We start from the raw sequence: 26,569 nt of genomic DNA, 5'->3' as shown, positions 1-26,569 counted from the left end.
CTTTTTTTTTTGCCTTTTAACTAATAGAATGTTGACTCTACCAAGTGGATTAACTTTGGCCTCTGAGATGCAGATTTGTTCTCCTGCAGGTCAAGATTGAGTATTTACCCCTGTCCAAGTTTAGTTTTAGAATATTCAAATTGTTAAGCTACTGGTCCTTAAAACTTTTTTTAATATAGTTTTTTTTTGTGTGTGTAAAAGTTTGGAATTCACAGATCACTCTAGGATATTCCATTTCTTTCCTGCTTTCAGGACTGTTAAAATTGCTTGTTTTTTTCAAAGGTAATAAAATTCAAAGTAACAAAGGAAATTCTCTTAATCATTCTTTTCCTTTCTCCTTTTTCACATGGTGTACTCCAAATGGTTAGTATTAGTTTGTACCTAATAGGAATGACATTTAGGACAAAAAGTGTTTTTCCCCAAATTCGGTAGAAATTGTGGGTGTTAAGTTCCATTACAGGAAGGTTTGTTCCCTGACTTTGGGTGAGTCAGGAATTCTCTCATCTGTGACCTGAGAGGACGGTCCACTGTGTCTCTAGGGCCTTCTCAGCATTAGAATTTTATGAATCTGTGACAGTTCAGAGTCACTGAAATTCATCAGAAGCTTTATGTAGGAGTGTAGAGAAACTAAAGAATTCTCCAAATTTGGAGAAAATTCTGTATTACTAAAAGCAAATAAAGTGATTGTAAAATCTATTGCTGATTCTAGATTTTTTAAAATAAAAAATCAAATAGAGAATTATGGCAGAAGGGAATGCCATTTTCTTTACCTAAAAAACCCTGACTTTAAAGAAGAGGAATTATTTAAATATTACAAATTTTAAAATTAAATATATAGCTCTTGCAGGAAAAACTGGTTCCTGGTTGTTGATTCTATATTCTATTCCAATATTATACATCTGAAATCACCATTAATTTGTAACCAAAATGTTTCTGATGTTAACAGTCTTCGATTTCCTTCAACTTCTTGCTTAGCAGGAATACTCAACAAGTTTCACAAAGAATGGACAAAATAAAAGAAAACATTTGGAAAAATTCTTCTGTCTTCTTTCTCTGACTTGTTTTATTTCATTGAGGATGTTTCCTGGCTCTGTATTGTGTCAAAATGTAGTTTGCAGGTCATACCTGTGGTCCCAAAGTTTCTGAAATATCCCATCGACAGTACAAAGTTATAGCAACCAGGCCCTATATCCAGGAGTCGTGAAAATACCTGCCCATTTTAAGATATTAGTTTTTTTTAAGTAAATTAGCAAATACCAACTAAATATTCCACAACTACACAATACTGTTAGCTGGAGTGAGGGCTTCACATGAATGAGTTCTCTGCTTCTCATGAGGCAGTGGCTTTTCTTGGCTGCCCATCAGAATCAGTCTAAGGATCCCTAGGAACCACCCACTATCCAGGCCACACCTCACACCAGGGAGCGCAGTGGTCCAGGCTGGTGTTGAAAGATCAGCCCAGGGATTCCATAGGCGGCCATGGTTAGAGCCTCTCATTTGGGGTTCTTAGTTTGTTTGAACTATCACAATAACCTAGTTACTAGGGACCACCCCTAATGTCTGAACACACTGGGCTTTGGGGTAGAAAGTGTGGTAGAGATGATCTTGCAGGGTGAGTCAGGACTGAGTTGGAAGCCTGCCTCGATAATACAGTTAGGTTACCTTGGACAGGTGTTTGACTCTGGTCTGCAGTTTCATTCCAGCTTTAGCATTAATCTTTAACACTTAATAACATTATAGCAGATTTCTAGATATATCAAGAAGCCAAAGTTGGTGCAAAATTTCAATTCAGTTGTTTTGATTCAAGTGGCCGTGAGGTGGAGAGATTTTTAGTTTGATATTCAGCTAATGACTCACCATTGAGAAGATTTAGATATTACGAAATTGAAATTCAGTGGGTTGATGTTGGTATTTCCATTATCTAAGAACTAAAAGCTTTCTAAGCACATACCTTTTTAATGCATTCTGAGTAATGTTAAGCCTACTTAAGATAAACTGTTTTGAGAACTTTGTCACATACATGTCATCCTCATTACAAATGAATTTTACACGTTCATGAAAACAGATTTGGAAACTGAGAGGCAGCAATTAGAGAGCCTGAGACCAGAGGTGGAGGACCTGGACACACGTCTGCATTTTGCCATTTATTCGCAGTTTAATTATGGGCAGGTCACTTAATCTGAGTCTTAATTTCCTCATCTGTAAAGTGGGAATAATAGTATCTACCCTAATAATTTCACAGGGTTCTTATGAGGCTCAGATGAGGTCATATGTTTATTCAACAAACAGGTGACTCACCAAGGGCCTGTTCCTCGCTGGGCAGCGGTCTCACTGTGAGGGACACAAAGAAGGAAAATGGGTCCTCAGAAGGAGTGAGCACATGTGTTAGTTGCTGCTCACATTTACAAAAGTTCGTGTCGTAGTCCTTTGAAGAGGGCTTGCTCTTTCATCTCTGTGTTTCTGTGTCTCTGGGCCTGGCACTGAACACAGAAGGAGCTAAAATACTGGTTGTATGAATAACTGAATCACATAATTCATTTCCTTGAAAATATTTTGTTACTCTAGACAGGGTCTCCTTTAAACAAGCTGAGATCAGAGTGAAGTGTGGATGTGGTTTCGTTTCTGCGCTCGTTTAAAGTTCCACACGAACTTGAACATGGGAGTTTAACCTGGGATCCTTTCAAACCGCAGCGGTGCTTAACTTTTTACTTGGAGTTCGATTCAGTTTAGGTTAGTGTTCCCTTCTTTCCAATCACCATTTCAATAACATCAGGAGTACTGTTTTTGGCTAATGTCCTTTTCATGTTGGGTAGTAATCCAAACTCCAATATTTCTTTTGGAAAGGAAGATAAATTCTTTCCTTGACATCCATTTTCTCCATTAAGTTAAAAAAAAAAAAAGTCACTTCATCAATGTAATTTCAAGCAGCTGGATTTGAGTCTGTGCCGCTTATGGCAGCAGAGTTGGGCTTCAGCAGAGCTCCTGACATGTGGCCTGGTTCACAGTCAGCACACGGAGTTTTCACCTGGACGTTGCAGCCAGTCACTAGCTGTGGATGTGCATTTGGGGGGTGTTCACGTGTGGGTCTGAACTAGGTCAGGGCTTTGGTTGTTGTCTCTTTCTAGACTCTGTTAGGAAGATGTGAACACAGAGAATTGTGATGGCACTTTCACACTGGGTTGCAGAAATACTGAGGATTTAAGTTGTCTCTTTACTGCAGATAAGGGGTTCTCTTTGCAGCCCCTCTGTGTCGTTAGCATAGTGGGTGGAGGTCTTGCGTGCTGATGTCTAGTCTTTTATTATTTATTTGAATAATGGAATTTTAGAGTGGAAAGGACCTGCCACCCATGTTCTAGACAGACAAAACCAAGGAGAAATGAAGAGGCTGTGATGGTCAGTGTCAGTGGGGGTCCTGATCACTTTCTGTGAGTTTTTTTCTACTGGCTGCTCACTGAGTGGGATGTCCTGTGTGAATCCCACCAGCTTCTGTGGGTGCTCCTAGGGAAAAGCTCTCGGTCAGAATTAGGGTGATAGTCAATGTAAGATATACATAGATGTTTATGCGCCCATGTGTATGTAATTGTGTAATTTCCTTTATCCTTAATTGCTTAAATTTATAGTAATGTGTTAAGTTTGCAAATTTATTTTGTCTTATAAAAGTAAATTCCATTTTCAAATACTGATTTGCACAGGTTGCAGACATCCCATGCCCAGTGAAGCCTACAGGCATTGGGTTGGGCTCCATCCTGTTCTTTAAGTCACTTACGGGCCCTTGGTACGGATGCTTCTCAGCAGAGGGCACACGTTGTGTTCCCATGTTTTATGTTATAAAGTCAGTGCTGCGCCTGCCTGGTAATAAACCTGGTTCTTCTTAGGCATGAGATGAACGAACACCAGTGAGGTTAAATGTTTTGCCCAGAGCCTCACAACATCCAGTGACAAGTTGGAAATAAAATGTATGAGCCTCCTTTTGTCCAGCCTGAGCTCCTGAGTCCTGCTGCCGCCCGGGCTGCTGCTGCACTAGCTCCCTCATCCTTGGTGGCGGGGAAAACCGCCAAGGATTTTTTCAAGCAAAGGAAGAGTTCCATAGTCATGACTTGCTGGCCACATCATGTTACTATTTTGTGGGTCAGAGGCGTGGGGTGAGTGAGGTATGGCAGGCCCCGAGTGCCCCTGAGCTCTTACCGAAAGAGTCCCTGTCTGCGTTCTGTTCCCTGGGCTCTCCAGGTAGACTGAGTGCCCAGACCATCACGGCACACAGATAGGGAAGGAGAAGTAGCAGCTGAAGAGCATCAGGCTGGCATTGACAACTGCATGCTTTATATTGTGCTTTTTCAGAGTGCAAATTCACCTGCACCAGCGGGCAATGCTTGTATCTTGGTTCACTGGTCTGTAACCAACAGAATGACTGTGGGGACAACAGTGATGAAGAAAACTGTCTCCTGGTGACTGAACATCCACCTCCGGGCATCTTCAGCTGTAAGTCCCTCCCGCTCACCTCGGTATCATTCAGTTGGGTTGTGTTTGGGGATGGTTAGGAGGCAGCGACCTGGGGAAGTGGGAAGGATGTTGTTTTTTGGTTAACAGAAGAGGTTTGCGTTTTCACAAAGGGAATGTTTTCTTTTAAGGTAGAAATATGGTGTGTCTGAGAGTCAGAAGTTCCTTCCACTTTGAGTGGCCTGTGTTTTGGGAGAGGCTTTCTACTGCTTATCTTAGAAGCACTGACTGATCCCAAGAAATAATATATTGACTTAGTATTCTTCATACTGGTTTTGTAGAATTTTTTAGAGTAATTTTAAAATAATTTTAAATAAACAAAGAAAGGTACATAGAGGGTCCACAATTAAACTAGTAATTAAAATAAGAAAATAGAAAAAGTTTATATGGGACTTTTAAAAAAGGTTGCGATGATGTGTTTTTCTATTTGATATTGGGTGGAAAGCAACCTGAGTGAGATGTTTCCCTGTGTGAATCCCCAGACTGAGGCTGTGAGCATTTCTTGAACCTGAGTGAGATGTTTCCCTGTGTGAATCCCCAGACTGAAGCTGTGAGCATTTCTTGAACTGGAGGAAGGTGAAATCCGAGTACAAAGTTCATTCATTTTTGATCTCTTGGCTTTTATGAAGAGGAAGGAGCAAGAAGACGGTTTGGGAACACTGCCGGACTTCTCTTAGGGAAAACTTCTCGTAGGGAAGTGGCTTGTTGCCTCCTGTGTTTCCTGGGCTGAGGGAAGCGGGTTGAGGTCACGGATGTTTTACAGCACTGACCCTCGTCAGGGGTCTTCCCACTGAGATCATCTCAGGAAACATGTGGCTTCTCTCCCCACTTTTACTGACATTATTGTGAGAAGTTATATTTGTTTTTATTTACAGATTCTAAAATTTTTGTTCTAGAGATCAGACTACGTAATACTGATCCTATAATGTGAAATGGGAGGGGATTTTAAAAGAGAAGCAGTTTTCTCTATTCCCACTGTGTTTTTATGTTGGGGGAAAGCTGTGAGTTTTAAGCCTGCTACTTATTCCTGCTAAATCGGGAGTCTAATTGTGCTGTCGTTTCTGTTGTGTCAGTTTGCATTTTCTTATATCGAGCGTTCTTATAGAGTCCCATCTCGATACTTTGAGAAGACAGTTTAAGGTGAGCTGTGTGCTTTCTTGGTGTTTAGTCCATGTGCTTCCTCCGGCGATGTTCTCTGCAGTAGCCTTTGTGGTCGTCAACACTGTAATTTGCTCAGTATGCCTGCCTAGACCCAGGGGAGGAAGGGACCCCTCAGTGAGCCATGCCTGCCGTGGCCCCGTCCAGCAGCTCTGAGCCTCATCTGCATGGGGGGCGTGAGGATTAAGTGGGATGGTCCATGGGAAGCACTTAGAGTCTGGCTGGTACCGAGCACTTGATACAGGCCAGTCAGCCTCAAGCCGGGGTCTTAGAAGGAGAAGAGCAGAGTAGAGGCAACATCTCACTTGTGTTCTCTAGACTTGAGTAACGTACACACTTACACAACAGATGTTGGGTAGGACATCAGGACCCTGCATGGGGTCTCGCCTGATTGGAGCTCCTGTGAAAAGCAGGCAGGACACACCTCTGGCCTCTGCCCAGGGGCACTTCCCGGAGGTGTTTCCCCTTCACATAGGTCCTGTCACTGCTGCAGTCCTGCAGTGTCCCTTCCTCCCAGCCTCTTCCCCTTTCTCATCAGTATTTCCTGGTTTGTAAAACGGATTTCCAGATATTTTTTCCATTCATTTTAAAAAATGTGAACACTTTAATTTTGCTTAGAAGCTAGGTGAAGCAGTTACATCTGTAAATGGCTCAGCGTTGCCCTAGGAGCTCCGAGAGTTTGTATAGTTGATTTACAATGTTGTGTTAATTTCTGCTGTACAGTAAAGTGATTCAGTTGTACATATATATATCCTTTTCCATTATGGTTTCTCACAGGATATTGAATATAGTTCCCTGTGCTGTACAGTAGGACCTTGTTGTTTATCTTTTTTATATATAGCAGTTTGTATCCTAATAGAGGAATCTTAAGATCCTGTTGGCAAACTATTGGTCCCTAGTGTTCAGATGTAACTAGGCTTGTGCCCTTGTAGCCAAAATGGGAAGCTGTTTACAGTGTGCTGTCTTTTAAGAAGATCAGAAAGTCAGGAGACACAATGACCAAGGGCAGGATGAGGGCTGTGGCTTCAGGTTAACCTGGGTTCTAGTTCTAGCTTAAGGAAGCAGCTGAACCCCTTTAAGGCTTAGTTTCTCTGTCTGCAAAATGAGAATAATTTCTGCCATATAAGGTTGCTATGAGGATTTACATGAAATAACACACATGAAGAGTGTGGTCTGCATCATCATCTCATTGCTGTCTTCGTCCCTGCTTGCCATGTGGGACGTCTTGGGGAGGGGACCTCCGTGACTGCTGCCGTCTGTCTGCACAGCAGAGCCTCCTTCAGGTGGAGCATGGGTTCCAGGCATCCACAGGCGAGTTCATCCTCAGAGGTTCTGGGCATTTCCCACCTCCTCTGCCCCTGCAGAAGGCCTGCTGGGGAGCCGCCAGCTGAAGGGGGTTTGCTGGGCCTGGCCCACAGTCCTCGCTCCCCTGCTGGCTCAGGGGCCACTCATCACAAATGGGTTTGTTGTGGCTGCTCTCTTCTCTGTGCTGCTGGAGGGTGATCGGGTACCAAATGACTGCACTCTCCTTCCCTTGGTCTGCCAGGCAAGAGCACAGAGCAAAGGCTGTTCTACTCCCCCTCAGCTGCCCAGTAGGGCTTGGATGCTCTCCACTTGGGAGGGGGTCTGCAGGGCCCACCAGCCTGCGGCTGCAGCAGACGTACCTCTGTTGGGGGTGCCACTTCCTCCCTGCCTTGGGAACTTGGAATATTACAGGACTTCTTGTCTATAGACTGATGCATTCTAAGAAAACAAAGAGTGCTTTCTCCTTATTCCTGTCTAAGAACAAGAGTCATTTACTTGATCTGCTTTGTACCCAAGTAAGGGAAACACTCAGTGTTCTGCTCTTTGATCGCACTTAGGTTCAAGAAGGGTGGAATCAGTTTTCTGCCTGTGTTGTCGGCTGTGGGCATGCGCCCTGGCTCAGGTGTCTTGGTCCTCTTTCTCATTTCATATTTGCTAAAATTTAAAATGAATTAAGGTTAGAAAGAAAATGTCACTGTCATTTGTGAAGGCAGCAGTGCTAATGATAATAGAAGCCCTTATAGTAGCTGTAAGAAACTTTTCCTTCCTGAGTGGTCTCACTGCTTCTCTGCCTTGCTGATCCGTGGCCTGAGGCGAGGCCCTGCACAGATGTGGGGACGGGGCTGTGCCGAGTGTTTCACGGGGAAAGCGTCTTGCTGGTTCATCTTTCTACAGAAGAGGGAAACACTGTGGCCAGCTTTTCCCATGTCTTTTCTCTTCCTCCATCAAAACATTGTACTTCTGAGGGAATTCCCTGATGGCGCAGTGGTTATGAATCCACCTGCCAATGCAGGGGACACGGGTTCGAGCCCTGGTCCAGGAAGATCCCCCATGCCATGGAGCAGCTAAGCCCGTGCGCCACAACTGCTGAGCCTGTGCTCTAGAGCCCGCGAGCCACAACTGCTGAAGCCTGCACACCCAGAGCCCATGCTCTGCAACAAGAGAAGCCACCTCAATGAGAAGCCCGTGCACCGCAACGAAGAGTAGCCCTGCTTGCAGCAACTATAGAAAGCCGGTGCGCAGCAACGAAGACCCAATGCAGCCAAAAAAAAAAAAAAAAAAATTGTACTTCTGAGCACTAAAGATACAAATTATGCGAAAAAATTATTTTTACAAATAAAATTACGCAAATTATTATATTTACAGATACAGTTTGTAAGTGCCTTCTTTGATCATTGTACCAAGCATTCTGGGGAATGCAGGACAACAGATCCTGTTATCAAGGTGCTTGACAGTCAGCTTGGGGAACCAAAAAACACTTCTACAAAGACGACTCAACATGAACACAGGCTACCAAGCCGAGTGGTCCCAGCAATTCGTGGTCCAGGAGTCCACAGAGGACCGTTCTGCTGGAACGTGGTCACGGTGGCTTCGCAGAGGAGGCGTGCTGGGTGTCAGGGCCAAGGACGGTGGAGTGTGGGTGAGTGAGGCCTTGGCGGGTGGCTGGAGGCAGAGAGCGAGCCAGTCACGCCACACCTCCTGCCCTTGTAACTGAAGGGATGGATCTCGGGTCCCTAGCTGCACAGCCTGCCCGTCGCCTGTGATGCTGGCCCTCCTCACTGGGCTTCGGCTCCGCAAACCCACTACCCTTTGAAGCCCCTGTGCCACATCTTGGTGGTGGGAGCAGTTTCTCTGGCTTCTGAGAAGCAGGCATTGAGCAGCCTTGGAGGAACCATGTGCTTTGAAGGCAAGAGCAGGCCTTCCTCAGTCACTGCTCAGGAGTCATGCCCTGGAGCTGGGGAGCACAGAGGGGTCCCTGTGACAGCTTCACCTCCAGTGAATGAGGGGGTCCGACATGGGGGTGTGTGTGGGAGGAGAGGGTGGCACTCTCACCATTACTGGTGGCTCTTTGCTTCTTTCTTCATTGGTGGCCTAGTAAACCTAATCTCAAAGTCAGATGAGCTGATGCTAGTAAAGTTCCCCGATTCAGCCAGGATTTTAACTTCGGGACTTTTCAGAAGGAAACTGTTTTTTTTTCCCAGGGCTGTTTAGGGTAATAACAACCAAATAAGATAAATTCAGCACATTAAAATCTGAGCTGTGTGTCTTTCTTCCCAAACCAGCTCTCCAGCTCTTCCCACCTTCGTCAGTTTTTTCCAAAGGGACTGGCACTCTCCTTGTCACGGAGCTGTGCTCCCCTGTGCCCCATGTCTGGCTGTCTGCTCCCCACCTCCCCAGGACTTTATTCCTTCATCCACTCTCTCAGCTTTGTCGAGATAGAGTTGACACACAGCACTGTGAGTTCAAGGTGTCAGCGTGACATGTTTTTTTTTTTTTTTTGCGGTACGCGGGCTTCTCACTGTTGTGGCCTCTCCCATTGCGGAGCACAGGCTCCGGACGCGCAGGCTCAGCGGCCATGGCCCACGGGCCCAGCCGCTCCGCGGCACGCGGAATCCTCCCGGTCCGGGGCACGAACCCGTGTGCCCTGCATCGGCAGGCGGACCCTCAACCACTGCGCCACCAGGGAAGCCCTCAGCGTGACATCTTGAGTCGCGTACAGTGTACAGAGACATCCGCACAGCGAGTCACTGAACATCAGCACTGTGTATTTGGGACCATGTTCGTAACCATGTAGAAACCTGTTCACAACCAGGCTTCACAGAGACCGGACCTTTATTTTTTCTGTTTATTTCATTAACGATAATTCTCTAATAACATTCATATTCCTCCAGCTGTCTTATAAATTGTTTTGTCCTGTTGACAGTTTGTTTGAAGCAGGATCCAAAGGGGCCCTAAGCGTTGTTCCAGGATGCTGTGCTGTCCCCTGAGGAGTGTTTCCTGTGTGGGCCACGCACTCCCCCCCCGACGGCCCCCCCCTCGCCGCCGTGATCTGGGTGGAAGGTCTGGACTGTCTGGTGGCAGTGTCTCACGCTCCAGATTGTGCCCCGCTTCCCCGGGACGTGTGCTCACCACCTCTCAGGCTTCCTGTCTGTCAGTGGTCGGGTCTCCAAGTTTGGGGAGGCTCAGGTGTGAGTGAAGCCACTCTGAGGTCCTGCTGTCCACATTGGGGGGCTCGTCCTGTTATGTGATTATCATCAGTCATTGGGGGGTTGCAAAGCAGTCATGACCTAATTCTGCCCTTTTTTCTCCATTTACTAGTGGGGATACTTCTATAAAGAGAAACTCCCATTTACTATGTGATTACCAGGAAGTAGATCTCATATTGCATCAGTTTTCTTAATAATGAGAAGGTTCCCTCTAGCGCTTCAGAGGTGATCAGTGTCATTCTGAACGGATGAATTAAAATGTCTAGTTGTGTACACGGAACCTTTTTAGGAACAACTTCTGCTGCACTTGGGTGTGACCAGCTCCCAGGTTTTGTCACCGAGTCCAAGCTCGCTCTGCTCACTGCATGACAGGCCAGTAAATTGGGAGACGAGGTGCTGAGGCAAGGAATACGACTTTATTCGGACAGCCGGCAGACAGAGAAGATGACAGACTAGTGTGTCCGAAAAACCATCTTATGGGGTTTGGATGCCTGTTTCTTTCCTAGAACAGAGAGGGGGAGGAAATGAGGAAGTAAAGTAAAAAGGCCATAAGTTTTGCAAATATCCCCTGGAATGGCCAGCCTTGGGGAGGGGATGTGTCTTCTTTCTTGCAGCCATCCACAGGTGGACAGGGTCCGAATGCTTCCCTGAACAAAGGCACTTTAGTTTAACATTCAGGCAGAGGGGCAGGGTTCCCTGAGGCAGGCCACTGTGTATAGACAGTATCCTTTTTTTTTTTTTAAAACATCTTTATTGGAGTATAATTGCTTTACAATGGTGTGTTAGTTTCTGCTTTATAACAAAGTGAATCAATTATACATATACATATATCCCCCCATATCTCTTCCCTCTTGCATCTCCCTTCCTCCCGCCCTCCCTACCCCACCCCTCTAGGTGGTCACAAACCACCTAGCTGATCTCCCTGTGCTATGCGGCTGCTTCCCACTAGCTATCTATTTTACGTTTGGTAGTGTATATATGTCCATGCCACTCTCTCACTTTGTCGCAGCTTACCTTTCCCGCTCCCCATGTCCTCAAGTCCATTCTCTAGTAGGTCTGCTAGACAGTATCCTTTTAGTGAACAAAAGCAGCGGGCAGCAAAGGTTAAAGTAAAAGAAACAGATCCAAGATGGAGTCAGGATTGGCTCCTCCCTGTTACAATTTTATCTAGGATTCTGTGATTCTCAGTGGCCTGTTTAACTTCAAGGAAGTGAGACTCCAGGAGTGCAGGGTCCTGTTCCCTAGCACCAGGGGTCTCACCAGCCGCTCTGTCACCTCCCCTGGCTGATCCTTCCTTCTCCTCCAGGCCCCTCACCTTCACCTTCCTCCCTCTGACTTCCCCAAGTGCCTTCTGACTGCCCTGTGCCTCTGAGCCCACTGCCCGCTGCTGCATCAGCCTCGCAGACCTAAGGGCAGCATGGCGTCTGTTAGGGAGGGCCCCCAGCAGCCCTCAGGTCCTTGCCAGTTCCGGGCTGGAGCCCTCCCCTGCCCTCCCCTGTGCTTGCCCTGGCCGGGCCTGCCCTGCCCCTTTCTCTCTCGGAGCAGCTCAGCTCGCCCCCGCCCGCCCTCTCCAGCCCCTTCTTACTCACCACTGCTCTCCCCTGGCTGCTTTTGCTGGGTTGCTTGTTCACGGCCAGATCCCATGGATTTTTTTTTTTTTCCCATTTCTTCTCTTTCTGGCCTTTTCTCCATAGTCGGTAAGGTTGATCATCCCCTCTTTGAGATTCTCCGTTCCCTTAGGGTCCGGGTCTCCCTGGACACCTCCAGCTGCTCCTTCTCTGTGGTGGCTCCTCTGTCCGCCAGGTTCCAGCCTGGTCCTTGCCCTTGTCTGTGGAATTCTAGACACCACTTGGCATCAAAGCCACGCCCGTATTCTTATCTCCAGCTCAGACGAAGTATCCAACTCTGCTCGTAAGACTTCTCCCAAACCTTTCCAACTCCTGAGCATTCAAAGCTGAACCAGTTATTTCTTCCTCCACCCCCAGACCAGACAGTTCTTTTGGTATTTTCTGTCTTAGAGTTTTGCCAGTTACATCAGGCTGGTCACTTTCCTGATTGGTCACTATCCCTTGCCAGAAATAATTTCTCCTTCTTGGAACCCTACAACATCTTGTGTCCCTCTTAAGGTGTTGACTGTTCTGCTTCATCATCACATGTGGACAAGAATGATTTCAGGTGTTAAGCTCTTTGAAGACAGAGGCTATGCTCACATCTTTGGAAGCCCTGACACTCCTAATGAAGCACGGACTGTACATGTCGGCGCTTGAAAAGGATCTGTTGAATTGAATTGAAAACCATTTATCCTTCCTCTGCTACTTCCCAGCAAGCTGTCAGCATGGCCCTTAGTTGAACAGTGACTACAAGAGTTTCAGCTGTAGCCTTAGTGCCTCCCATAGTGCGTGGCATATATAGTATACATTGCATGGCATATATAGTATACAGTGTGTGGCGTATACAATATACAGTGAGTGGCCCTATAAATACGTGCTGAGTGAATGGATAAATGTGATTTTTTTTTCTCTTTGTTTTTTCAGTTGGCTATATATCTATCCTTAAACAGCTTTTGTGGTATAACTGACACACAGGAAAGTGCACATATTTAGCAATTACAATTTGGTAAGCTTTACATAGGAATATACCCATGAAACCATCACAAATTAACCATGGTGTGTCCATCTGCCCAACATGTTTGTCACTCCCCTGTGGTCCCTTCCTGTCTTACCTCCCTGTCTGCACCCCAGGCGACCACTGATGGATTGGTGTCTCTATAGATTGGCTTGTATTTTCTAGAGTTTATATAACTGGAATCATAATGTGTGCACTCTTCTGTTTGGCTTCTTTCATCCAGCATAATAATTTTGATTTTCTTCTGTGTTATATGCATCAATAGTTTAGAGATTATGTAGAATTGCTATTATTTCTTCTTCAAATATTTTATAAAATACACCATTGAAGCCATCTGGGCTTAGGGTTTTCTTTGTACAGATGCTTTTAACTGCAAATTTAATTTCTGTATTAGCTATAGGGCTCTGTTCCTACTTGATAAGCTTTTTAAAAATTAAAGAAAAATTGTTTATGCAAGTATAGTTGGTTTACAATATTGTGTTAGTTTCAGGTGTACAGCATAGTGAATCAGTATTTTTGCAGATTATTGAATGTGATTATTTTTGAAAACTCAAGTCGGACCAGAGGATAAAAAAACACTTGTGTTTTGCATGGCCTAGTGCCCTGCAAGTAGACCTGGAGGGTGAGAATACTTATTCAGCCCTGGCAGCCTGCGTGATAGGACACAGAGAGAGGGGACGTAAGGTCTGTTCCCCAAATTGTCTGTCATTATGGTGTATATTGGTTGCTGCCAACACCCAAACTCACTGGAGTATGTCCCTACTCTAGTTGGGGTTCATTCTGTGGCCAGCAGTGTGGCAGGATGCCCTGTGCTCTACTGGGGTCTCGGTTTCCCAGTGCAGAGCCCCTGGGAGACAAGCCCTCCTGGGGCACAGGAAGGGCTGGTTTGTGCAGGGCCCAGAGGAGACTTGACTAGATTAGGTGCGCGTGCGCTGGCATGTGTGGGTGTGCTGCCTGTCGCATCAGTGACCTGGTCAGTCTACCAGTGCAGGTCCCACTTCCTGCCAGTGTGTCCCCGGGACCGGCTTTGTACTGCTGCTGGCTGTGCTGTAAACAGCCCTGCAAACGGTGCTGGGCCTGCAGTTTGTTCCAGCTAGAAAATCCAAGATGAGGCCCTGAGTTACAGTCTTCAGTCCCCACTCACTGATTGTGGCTTTAGGCAAGTTGCTTAACCTCCTTATACCTTGATTTTTCTCCTTTGTGAAACGAAGACAATAATAGTATTGGTATCTCCCTCAAAGGATTGTTCTAAGGATTTAGTAAAATAGTTTAGGTAAAGCAGTTAGAATAATGCCTTGCACGTAGTAAGTTGCAGACACCATGTCTCTGCACCCCGAAGTACTTAAATTTGTATTTCCTAAGAAAAAGACATTCTCTTCCATAACCATAGTGTAGTTACCAAAGCCCAGAAAATGTAACGTTGACACAGTACTACTTTGTGACAGACAGTCCACATTAAACTCTTGCTGTTGCCCTCAATCTTGTCTTTCGAAGTAGTTTGTGTTTCTCAGCAAAGGCCCCGTGGAAGAGTAGCCTGAATGCTGCTGTGGAGGGCGCTGTGCTGGGCCAGCCCTCCACTCCCTCCTCATCTTAAATGTTGACAGCCGGGCTCCAGGACGCACCAGCTGGGGCTTCACCCACTGCTGCTTCCCACTCATCTCATCACCACTTACCAAAAGCAAAGCAGCAACATGGCTGTACTTCTCTGATGATTAGTGGTGCAAGGAGTTTATCTGAAGGCCTATGGCTTCTTAGGATGGGGATGAGATGGGCAGAGAGCTGCCATTTGCTGAGTGCCGGCTGTTTACATGCATCATGTCATTTATCTCAAAACCTAGAAATCTAGAAAGGTTGACTAGGGAACAGTGCTCAGAGAGGTTAAGTAATTTATTGTGTCACCCCGCTAGAACATGTTGAAGCGAGGAACTAAATTCAGGCTGTGGTTTTTGTTTGTTTGTTTTTGCTTCTAGGTGTTTGTTTTTTGTTTTTTCATGATTTTTTTTTAGTAGGATAAGGATTTACACATCAGTTTTTAAAGGTTTGTAGGGTGCAGATCAAACAAACAATGTATTATTATGAAGGCCCATAGAAGTGAGGGCTCCAAGAGCAATTGTTTATATGGCAGTTTTTAATTGATATATAGACGATGGTAATCTTCGTTTCATCCTGGATTTTCAAGTAGATTCCAAAATATTAACCCAGGATCCCTACTGTATCAGGGATCATTGGTTTTGTCGAGTTCCTTCAGGTTTCCTCTACAGATTGATGGAGTAATTAATCCCTTCTTCAGTTCCGCCCGGCTGTGTCCTATATATATATGACCTGCAGGAATTCAGTTCCCCTTTCCGTTTTCCTTTCTGATCAGGAGGGTGGAAATGTGAACACGGGAGCTGGTGGGATCCAGTGAACAGGGTGCCTCCATTTCTGCCACTGCTTACTCCCCTTCACCTGCTGTGAGCACAGAGCCCCCCCCTTGGCCAGACATGGGCTGTTAGCCCTGTACCCCTGATGCATCGCCGGGTCTTGTGAGCTCTGTGGCCCCTCCAGATGCCCTCAGTGGATCACACTCTGATGTGGCCTCCACAGGGAGGGTGGGATGGTCTCCCAGTGCGTTGTGTTGCCCCAGGGTAGGGATGTTGGTGGGGTGGCTCCTGCCTTGGTCAAGGCCAGTAGTAGAGGCCGCTCGCCTTGAACCAAGCTGTTCTGCACAGCAGTGTGTGTTCTTTTGACAGGGCTACCCACCCCTTTTTCAACTTAAAAAAAGAATCCATGGCGAAACAATTACTGGCTTGTGTGTAAATGACCCAGGATGGCATTTAAACAAGGTCAGGGTGCAGCAGCTTCCCCGCCGCCCACAGAGGGGCAGGCTCACCCTCCTCCTTCATGCCAGAAGGGCCCCTCCCCGCCCGCCCCTTTGGTTTGTGCCTCTGTTTCTCCAAGACGGTTTTCTGTCAATTAAAATCTTGTAAGGTCTTGGAAGGCAACTCTGCCTTTTCAAATAAACAAAGGCAGAGAACAAATGGGAGGGAGTTTCAGTAAACCCTAGGCTTCCTTTCCTCCTGCTGTGACACTAAATTTACTGGATAAAAACTACCTCTTATTGATTCTGTTACTGCTTTCATGTGTACGGGGCTGTCCCACTTCAGATGAAATTTATCCACTTCTTTAAATATTTAGTAGTCTAGCGTGGATGTTAATGAAAGTCTGGCAGTGCTATTTTGAGAACTGCAACAATGATAGTAATTTTCAGTGTCAGATTCCTGCTTTGCAAAGGGAGAGCGGGCGGGAGGCGCGGCTTCAGTTCTAATAGAGTTTGCCGTCCGCGGGCCTGCCAGACAGATGGGTCATGAATACTGTCTAGACGGCCCTGCCTGAGCGGAGCCCGGTCTCTGAGGACACGCACTGAGACGCCGGCTTAAGTAACGAGAAAGTCAGGGCAGGCCTCCGTGTAATCAGACAGAAATCAATGCAAGCCTGCTTCCTGGGGGAGGGGGATGCGGTGTTGGGGGAGAGAAGAGGCCCTCTCTTTCGGATCAGTTTTCGTACAAACTCAACTAATATCAGGCATTAGGGAGAGCGTGAAGGGAGAGGTGTAAGTGGATGGTGCTGTTGATTTAGACTGCGCTCCGCCGCTTCAGGATGCCGAGTGATCTCACCCAGACACGCCCTGCCCTGGACGGTGGGACGCAGATGAGGAACCGGATCGGTCGTGTGTTCCTGAGCCTGGTGCTACTCCAGTTGACACCGTTTGTCCTAACTGTTCATTTCCAGGGTTTAGCCTCTTAATTAGGGAGGGTTTTAGAGACTCACCTGGCATGCTTTCTTTTCTGATGAATCTCTGAGAACGTTCCAGAGCTGGCTCTTGTGACCGGCCACTCTTCTAATGGTGCTGGAGGCAGGGAGGTGGAGCCCTCGTGAGCACCCGCTCGGCTGCACCCTGGGACACGGCACCTTCCGATGGTCGCTTTGCTCAGTGTTTCCCCAGTGCCAGGAGTGGGGTTTATGTGACATAAGTAGTGACTTTCTACCCACAAAAACTCACAGTCTGAATGGGGTGGGGGTGGGGTGGGTCTGTGCTCTCAGGATGAAGTTATGGGGGGAGGGGCACTGACAGGCGGAGCCGGTGCAGCTCAGCTGGGAGGGGCCTCATTGTTGGACTCCATGTCCTTAGTCATGTATTTGCCTCAGAAAAATTACCCAAAAGGGTCTGCAGTAAAGCTTGGAAGGGACCCTCTTTGAGGAACTGCAGAAATAGAGCTGAGATTCAGTCATCACAGCATGTGTCCTGTCCTGCAGAAGGTACCCCACCCCCACCCCCCGCAGGCCCAACCACAGAATCAGCCACCCGGCTTGGAGCTCTTTTAGTTACGTCTCAGAGCAGACGCCAGTGTAGGCTTTTGGTTTGGAAAAAAACTCCCAGCAACCTAAGTTTAGCAATAATCATTTTTTCACTCCATCCATTCTCGTCATGTCCTAAGAGCTAACAGCAGCAGGAAAGCTAAGTGGTCTTTGCTTCGTCCTGCCTGGAAAGAAAAAGGAAATCAAAGGTGAAAACTAATCATGAAGCACACGATCCCTGGAAAAGAAGGAATGAGCTCTTGTGTTCAGGAGCTGGAGCCACAGGCAGCAAGCGAGCCGATCTCCCAGGGTGGCTCTTAGAAGTGTCTTCTGGGTCGTCCCGAAGGCATAGCCATCTCTCAGAGATGCTTCGCCCTTCCCTGAATCTCTTGCCTGCCGTCCCATCAGCTACATGTAGGGCATAAATTCTCCCCGCTTTGGACAAGCTGCAAGGAGCATTCATCGTGGCATCTGGGTGCCATGCGGGGTGTGATGCCAGCTGATGACAGCCTGGGTGTCTGGAGAGTGAACCGCAACACCTCTTGGTTCTGTTCACGTCATCAGAGGAGCAGAACGTTGTCTGCCCGTGTCAGGGGCCCCCGAGATTTCCTGGGGGGACTTGGCTGGAACAGTGAGGTGTGGTTCCCCTCTTTGGGGAGAGGCCCCACCCTCACATTGGCAGCACCTGTTTCCGAAGGGATGCCTGGGCGTGTTCCTTCCTTATCTTTATCCCTTCGTCTTCACTGGGGCTTCTGGGCTTCCTTTATTCACTTATTCTAAAAAAATGGGAGAAAAAGGAACTTGAGCTAACCTCTGACCCTTTTCTCCTTATATCCCTGGGGGAACCCATGTGTTGTTCCTGAGAATGTGCTCAGACCGGCAGCCTCTCCAGCCATCAGGGTTGGAAGCAGGCTGCTCTCCCTGTCTTGGGAGGTGCGGGTGGCTGAGCCAGGCAAGGACAGTGATGTACCTTCTGCTACTTGATTCAGGTCTATGTCTGTGACTTGATATAGTTTCCACAGAAGGACAATCAAGAAAATGCAGCCCCTTTCTGTTATGTGTGCTTGGAAGATAGAAATGCCGAGTGTCATCTGCTTCTTGCGGAGGGGACTTGCATGAATCCAAGTTCTTAAAGGCCAGTCTGACCTTAAAAAATGGAGAGGGTTTTAAAGATGTCCCAGGGCACCTGCAACCCCACAAGCCCCCAGGAGCCATGGCTGCTGCCTCCTCAGTCCCTTGTGGCTCTGCATTCGTTCTCGTGTCAGGACATTTAACCTGGAGTAACAGGGACTGATGGACAGTGCAGGTAGCTTCTCCCAGAAAAACCAGGTGCCAGGACTGATTAATTTCAGAACAGGACAGGGGGCTGGAGAGTGCTCTAGAGAAAATGTGTTTGGGGTGGTTACTCATAGAAAATGGTACCCTAGGGGCTTCCCTGGTGGCGCAGTGGTTGAGAGTCCGCCTGCCGATGCAGGGGACACGGGTTCGTGCCCCGGTCTGGGAAGATCCCACATGCCGCGGAGCGGCTGGGCCCATGAGCCATGGCCGCTGAGCCTGCGCATCCGGAGCCTGCACTCCACCACGGGAGAGGCCACAACAGTGAGAGGCCCGCGTACCGCAAAAAAAAAAAAAAAAAAAAGGTACCCTAAGTAGTAGCAACACATCCTTTGGGGGTGTATTTTGTGGAGGGTATTTTTGTTGAGTGTTGAGCATGTGATGGGCACAGGGTGCAGAGTATGGGGGGGTGCAGGGGTACAGGATGTGGTCTCCATCTAGTGGTAAACTGGTGCCCTTGAGAAGATCCATAGAGGTTTGGGGCAATTTCTCCAGTGCCAGGTGTGGGACAGCACTGGCGCATGGGTGCCCAAGGCAGACCCATCGTGGGTGGGGGCCTTGGAGAACTCTCTTTCCTGAGCAGCCTGGCAGGTGTGGGAATGGTCACAAAAAGCCAGCTTGCTTGGAGGTCAGGGCTGATTTTAAGGAGCATTACTAGAAAGGTAGATTGGGGCCAGATTACAGAAAGCCAGGATGTCGGGCCAAGTAGTTTTTATTCTCTGTTCTGAAGGAAGTCATTGAAGGGTTTTGAGTAGGAGAGTGAGGCTGTGAGACAAGGCAGTTATACCCATGCAGGTCCTGAGAGAGCATCTAGCTCTGAGCCCCACCTTATAGGCAAGGGAACCTTATAGATGGAGAACAGAGGGGGAGCCCCTGGAAGGACCCTGCCTTGTCCACAGAGCAGGTGGCCTTCAGGTGAACTCGAAGTCGCCATCTGAGACACTACAGGGAAGATAAAAGGGGGAGGGGTCTGCTTTTCAACAGGTTTTGAAAAGAGTCTTATTGCTGTGATTGTTATGATTATGTAAAAAAAGAAAAAAAAAGAGTTTGAAGGAATGGGTGTGAAAGCACATCAGGAGTTGAATAGATACATAGTCAGAGCTGCCCCAGTTAGGAGGGGTCCCCCCACCCAGCCCGCCCCCATTCGGGGGTCTCACTGCTGGGGAGCGAGGGAGGGGAGTGTGGTTATTTCAGGGCGGAGGCCATGGAATGGAGTCACTGGAGGGTGATCCAGCCTCCGAGGGGAGAGGCCTGATCCCGGGAGACTCGGGCAGACGCTCAGCTCATGGGCTGGGGGAACGAACGGAGCCACCAGGGAGCTGGGGTCTGGGATCTGCAGTTACGAGTCAGCCAGGGCTGGGAGTTGAAGAAACACAGTCAGAACAGTCAAAAGTCATGGTTGTATTTTGCAGCTTGCTTTAAATTTTTTAAAACGTCAGCTTTATTGAGGTATAGTTGACAAAATTGTAAGATGTTTAACGTGTACCTTGTGGTGATTTGATATATGTACACATTGTGAAAGGATTTCCGCCACCTAGTAAATTATCACATCTATCACCTCACATATTTACCGCTTTTGTCCCTTTTTTTTTTTGGTGAGAATATTTAAGTTCTACTCTTAGCAAAAATTTCATTCGTACAACAGTGTTGCCACCTGTAGTCACCGTGTTGTACGGTAGGTCCTTAGACCTTATTCATCTTACAGCCGGATGTCTGTTTCCTTTACCAGTTAGTTCCTCCCTGTTCCCCTCCTAACTCCTGGGGGTGTGTGTGTGCGCATGCATGTGTGTGAGCACGCATGTGTGTGAGCGTGTGTCACAGGGTTTTATTGTGTGTGAATGTTAACATTTGAATAACAGCAGGGGCTGTATTTGAGGAAAGATACATGGTCCAGTTCTTTTCCCTTTGGAAACAAGTGATGATGGACTTTGTTTCGCTGCTGCCGTGTGTTCAAGTGCCCACATCATAGAGGTAAGGAGGCCTGGGAGTTGTTGCAGTGTGACACGGTATCATGGTGTTACCTGGGAACTTTGGGTGTGACGTTTGCAAGGGGAAGGACCCTTAACGATATTTTTTTTGGAGGCCCAGCACTGAAACTTGTTTTTATCGTGGATGACAATAGATTTGTGCATTGCTCCTGTCACACGAGTGGCTTAGAATCAGAGTCAGAGGCTCTGTTTGCTACTCTGGGCAGTGACCTTGGTTCGTTACTACCTTGGGCCTGGGTTTTCTCCACCTGCTGGCAGGGAAAACAGTTGTGATTCCTGAAGTCCCCATGGCTCAAAAAAGCACCTGAATCAGTGACTTTTCTTCTGTTATTAACTTGAATGAGATAAATATTGGACACAACATTTATCCAGAAGAGGTGTTTCTTTGTAAATCATGTGATTATTTTCAGGTGTTTTCTGGAAGTCACCAGGCAGACAGCGTTTCCCGGTGTCACACGAGTGCCTCCGTGTGCCGCTCACTCCGGCCGTCGTTACCGAGTCTGCCTTTCCCATTGTGACCCTTGTCATCACTTGCCAGCCCCTGCCCCCAGTGTTCTTGTGTAATCTGTTCATGGGGGACAGTCAGGACGCAGTGTGTGAATCCAGTCTGGCACCTAGCTGCACACTGGCGGAGATGGAAATCTGTGATCGCAGCAGTGAAATACGCTCAAGCCGCGGGGTCTCGGGGCTGCTGTGGCTCGAATGTGGCCGAGCAGGAGGGCGCCAGTCCCGCCCCGCGTTGGGTGGTGGGTTCTGTTTACGTGGTGGTGGTCTCTGAAAGAGACCGCCCACCTCCTTGATGAACTGTGCTGCCTTTCTGGAACTACGGAGACAGAAGAGCCCCTTAGTACGACTGTTGGGGCTGAAGGCAGTTGACGAGGAGGAGAGATGTTTGCAGTGGCGACAGGAGGTGGCCTTTTGATCAAATAGATCAGATTCTGTCCTGTTCGTGGTTGATGTTTCTCTAGATGACATGTTGATCTGAGTTCTAGAAAGAGGTTCTAAATGTGTCATGTAAATGCGCAAAAGAATTCCAGTATACCAAGTTTAAAGGGATGATTTAAATGCCTTGCAGTGAATTAAATATATAGAATTTTGAATTTCTGCCTTACAGTTTTGTCCCGGCTCATATTAACCAATGACTCCATTCTGTTCATAATCTTGAACACCAAGGTGCACCCTCCCCTATTTGCTTGCTTTCACTTTGCAGTAGTCAGTCAGGTGAAAGACACCTGAGTGAGCGGGCGACAGCCAGGGCTTGTCTGCTGAGATCGCTGGGTCTGTCCAAATTGGAGGATGGCTGTCTCTGTGGGGAGGGTGCAGGAGCCCACCTGGCCCTCCCCAGAGCTCACCTGAGCCTCAGGGTCTGGCACCTGGCAGAGGTGAGGTGGGCAGGGTGCCGCGTGCATGGCATTTAGGGCTCGGGCATACCTGCTGGGGAGTGAGGAAGCCCTGCGTTCGTACAGCAGCCCTGAGGCCACAGCTACAGTCACGATCACCTGTGGGTCACTTGTCCATTCATCAGGTATTCCTCTTGGTGCACTTTGCTGCGTCCCCAAGGCACGCACAGGGCATGGAAACTCACAGGTATCCCGTCAGTGTTCAGTGAGTGGGTTCGTGTGCACCCGTCACTATGCTGGGCGATCCAGATTCTGTTAGACTTGGTGGTCCTCACCTCCAGAGGATAGAAAGTAGACTGATGCTGGGTTACCTGCACACACACACACACACACACACACACACACACACACATCCTCTCTCTCTCTCTCTCTCTCTCTCTCTCTCTCAGCCGGGCGGACCCTTCAGCTGCTGTGTGTCCTGGCTCCAGGACCCGGGTTTCTATCCGAGCAGGACGCAGGCAGAGAGCCTGGAGTCTCCCAGCTTTTCGAGGGCCCATGCAAATATTGGAAACGGGGAAGAAATGATACTGCCTCATGAGAGGAGAAGAAAGCTGCAAAATGGAAATGAACACATGTAACGAAAGGTCGCAGGACTCAACAGCACATCAACTAGTCAACCCCAGCCACCGTCTCCCATGGGATGTCGTGCGGCCCCCAAAGGTGCTGGCGTGGCCCCGGGCAGCCTGCAGTGCCACCTGCTCCCTAGGGAGGAGCTGCCCAGCCCCTCTGGGTGGGAGTCCAGGCTTCTGCACAGCTCCGCCTGCCCAGGAAGGTGTCCTGGGTCCCAGCACCCAGCCCGGCCCAGGCACACACCAGAGGGTGGGAGAAGGTGCCCCTTCACCTGAAGAGCAGGGCCGGAAAGGTGCCACTGCCAGCCTGGGTCTGTGCTGGGAGCCAGCTCTTCTGGAGCATCTCTCTACAGGGAGCCCCACCTGGAGTCAAGTCACTACTGTAGTTGAGGAAACTTATTTATAGGGCTCTGCTGTGTGTGGGAAACTCATCGTGGATCCTGGTCAGAGCCCAGGCACCCCTTTTCCAGGCTCTCCTCACACATCTTCCCAGTGATTTGGGAGGATGTTTTGCTACAACACGTCTAGTTTTCTGCTTCCTACCTTCCTGCACCAGAGTTAAACTTCAAAACACACATATATTCCCTCGTCTTTTTCCTCTTCCCTCTCTCCCATCTGACTCTCCCCTCCATTTCTCTCTGTCCTTCTTTTCCTTCTTTTTTTCTTAAACGGGATAGTGATATCTGCCATCTGCGCTTTGGGCTGTTTCAAACGAAATGTGTAAGGAAGGCTTCAGCAGAGGCGTCAGGGCACAGGGGTAAGGGGCGATGCCCAGAGGGTGTGCGGCCCCGTATCAGTGCTCCTCAACCTCCAGGGAAGGAAGTCAGCCCCAGGAGGCCCTGTGCCCAGCCTGCCCTGTCCGTGGCCTCTGTCCTTTTAGGATCTTCTCACTCAGTCGATAAATACTGAGAAGTGAGGTGTGGTCTGAGATGAACATGGCCGCAAAGCGCAGCAGGGAGGTGGTCCAGGAGGCCAGGCAGGCTGGGTGCTGGTGGCTTTTCATGGGCAGAGCGGGGACAGTAAGGATGTGGCCGGAAGTACAGAGACCCCAAGCAGAGCCCCATCCAGGAACTCCTCTGCGCTGAAGGAGCCAGAAGGCTTAGACCTTTTGGTGAACAGTTCGCTGCCGAGACTGGAGGAGGGCAAAGGTGCTCTCTGAGAGGAGATCCTGGGGGATCTGTGCGGAGGTGGGCTGCCCTGAGGGCTTTCCTGGTTCTTGGGGGGCAGCTGACAGGCAAGTGCAGCCCTTTGGCGGCAGCCTGAGGGTGCCTTGCTGCCCTCAGGCCCGTCGCCTGTCAGAATCTCTGTGAAGTGATTGGTGGTTCCCTGCAGACAGCAGTTTCCAGATTCAGTGCTGTGTGTGCTTGTGGGGGAGGGCTGACCTCTTCCTGGACCTGCACGGGCAGGACAGACTCTCGGGCCCTCCTTTTCCCAGGCCTCTTCTTGGTCTCCGAAGAGAATGCCTTTCTCTTCCTTCATCTATGGAAGGGCACGGCCTGCCGGGCCCCGCCGTCCAGTTGTTGGCACCGTCCCCCAGCCTGGGTCTGGAAGAGCCAGGTAGCCAGCGACCACGGGACTGAGGACAAACAGGATGTACTCCCTTTGTTGCCTGTGAACAAGCAGCTCCATTCTGTTGTTTTATTTTATATTCAAACAGGCTTAAAAACACTTCTTGACACTCATCTCCCAAACTGTCATTTTTTTTGAGATAGTTGATGAGCATACATACACCATGTCTTCCAGAGACTCTGATTTACACCCTGTGGTGGGCTCTCCCAGCACAACTCTGACGCTTGATCCTGACTCGGCACGGTTCCCTGACACCCCTGACGACCACTGGCGGGGAGCTAGGTTTCAGACCATCCTGACAACTGCCCCTCCATCCTGGCGAAACACAGCAGCTAAGGAAAATGTGCTGCAGAATAAGAGAAAAGGACGCATGATCTCTTTTTTAAAAAATATGTTTCTCAACATGTTCTCTGGCATAATTTCTGCACTTGTGGATAGTGCCTCTCAGCCTTTCATGAAATTTCTGCCTCTTACAAATGTGGAAAAAGTAGAGGCTACTTTAAATTATAAAGGCAAGCTTTAATCTAGTCCAAGAAGCTGGGGGAAATAGACTGCTTTTCTCGCTTTCAGCCCCATTTCCCTCCCTAATGTTAAATATGGGTTTTTCTCCCATTTTAGAGGGTTTTCTTTGTAGAATATGAATGAGTTATTTACTGGGTAACAAAAAACCAAGCCTTTTAAGTACAAATGGAGCTTTGGAGATCTCTCAGTTTGAAAGGCTGATCTCTGCATAAACACAACTGTTTCTCCATATTGCTGGGAACTCTGCATCCAGCTGTTGGGCCACAATTTTCTATTACGATTTTTATAATATGAAACTCTGGCTAATAGCTCAACAGAGAAGTGTTTGGGCACAGTAGCAATAGGGAAGTGTTTACATTGCCTTATCTGTGTTGATGAGCAAAGAATAGTAATTTTCTATAGAGTTGCTCTAATCTGATTAATAAAATTAGGCGTTGCATATTTTCATTCCCCTACATTTTTTGAGCTCATGTCAACCAGTAGCCTCATTTCAATGCTTCAGTTTTCCTTATTAAATGTCTGGTTATACTTGTTGCCTTTTAAGCGCAAAATCTTAACAGCAAGTCTTTCTTTTCTCTGTGTGTAAATGAACGACATAACCAAGACTCTCTGCCACGGGGATAGTTTGGAGGTCACTGTGCACCTAGGGCCTTCCACTCGGAGTGACCGGCTGTGGAAGGATGGAACCATTGCCTACAGAAGTACCCTTTGGGGCCTTCAGAGCCGGACTGCTTGAGGTGCACATCCCTGTAGATGGGGCCTGTAGATGGGGTGTGTGAAACCCTCCTTCCCTTCAGCCCCACCCCACCCCAGGGTTTTAAGACAAAGCTGGATTAGTGAATTCATGGCCTGACGGGCTACACTCCACATCCCCGCGTGTACCTGTCCCTGGCGTCGGCCTGGCTATGGGGTTGGGAAGTGCAATTTCCTGTTGCTCATGGCCCATCCTGCCTGCTCTGATGGGAGAGAGGAGAGTGAGCTGGACGAGGCTGAAAGAAACATTGCTCAGATGTAAAGTCAGATGATTGTCTTCTCTAGGAAGCTCCCTATTAAAAATCTACATGGCTATTGAGAAGTATGCTGCTGTTTTGTAATTGAAGTTAGGTAATGTTTAACCTGTATAATATCTGCTTAAAAACCCTGGATATATTTTCTGTCTATTTCTATGATTTACTTAATTGGCACTCAGTTGCAGCTTCCATGTTAAAATCAGTGTATCAAGCAGCATGCCTGCTCTTCATTCTCATGCTACATTTTTCATTTATTCTGAAGGTCAGATGAATATGTTCAAATTCTGTTAGCATGTTGGAGTCAGAAATGAAAAGACGACTTAACTTTTTATAACTTCTAAAAGAATCATTCAGTGTCAGGAAACTAGCCTGTGGGAGTTATGGACAAATGCACAGTCCTGAATATTTTCAGGTATTAAAAGTGAGTAAAAGGGGGCTTCCCTGGTGGCTCAGTGGTTGAGAGTCCGCCTGCCGATGCAGGGGACACGGGTTCGTGCCCTGGTCCAGGAAGATCCTACATGCTGCGGAGCGGCTGGGCCGGTGAGCCATGGCCGCGGAGCCTGCGCATCCAGAGCCTGTGCTCCGCAACGGGAGAGGCCACAGCAGTGAAAGGCCCGCATACCACAAAAAAAAAAAAAAAAAAAAAAAAAATGAGTAAAAGGGATGACAATTAGAAGGGTGGGTTATGATTTTGGAGACCTACTCTTTTATCACTTGATGGATTCTGCATCCTTGTTCTGGTTGTGGAGGGCAGTATTTTGTGCCATTTATGTCCTAACTGGCTCACAACACACAAAACCCACGTTATATTTGACATCAGGCTCAGTACCTGTTGGTGGAGGACATGGAGCCAAAAGGAAATGGGATTTCCTAATAAGGCTTTTGGCTTGGCAGGGGATTTTTGTGGGAAAGACACTACATTCGTTGAGGCAATTTCTTCCTCTTCACTAAGAGCGTTTTTCTCTATTTCTCAAGCAGTGCTGAGTTATGGACATGTTTGTAAACTGTAATGTTGCAAGTTAGATAGCCCTCTCTATCTAAAATCTC

At 48.0% G+C, this 26,569-nt stretch overlaps 1 protein-coding gene across 3 annotated transcripts in view; it reads left to right on the top strand.

Annotated features, from left to right (window-relative positions):
* LDLRAD4 (low density lipoprotein receptor class A domain containing 4) overlaps nt 1–26,569 on the top strand; it is a gene marked incomplete at its 5' end in the record, with an annotated part of 152,690 nt that overhangs the window by 36,259 nt on the left and 89,862 nt on the right. For 2 of the 3 annotated variants that reach the window (XM_079717954.1, XM_079717953.1), the window contains one exon: nt 4,339–4,479. The exons of the other annotated variant lie outside the window; for it this stretch is intronic. In XM_079717954.1, the coding sequence (XP_079574080.1) occupies nt 4,339–4,479 (141 nt within the window). The remainder of the gene's footprint in view (nt 1–4,338; nt 4,480–26,569) is intronic. 3 annotated transcript variants of the gene reach the window in all.

This window comes from Hyperoodon ampullatus (assembly GCF_949752795.1).
Source record: "Hyperoodon ampullatus genome assembly, chromosome: 13".
Taxonomy (NCBI): Eukaryota; Metazoa; Chordata; class Mammalia; order Artiodactyla; family Ziphiidae; genus Hyperoodon; species Hyperoodon ampullatus.
Note: the sequence above shows the minus strand (reverse complement) of the source record. Positions and strands in the feature narration are given on the sequence as shown.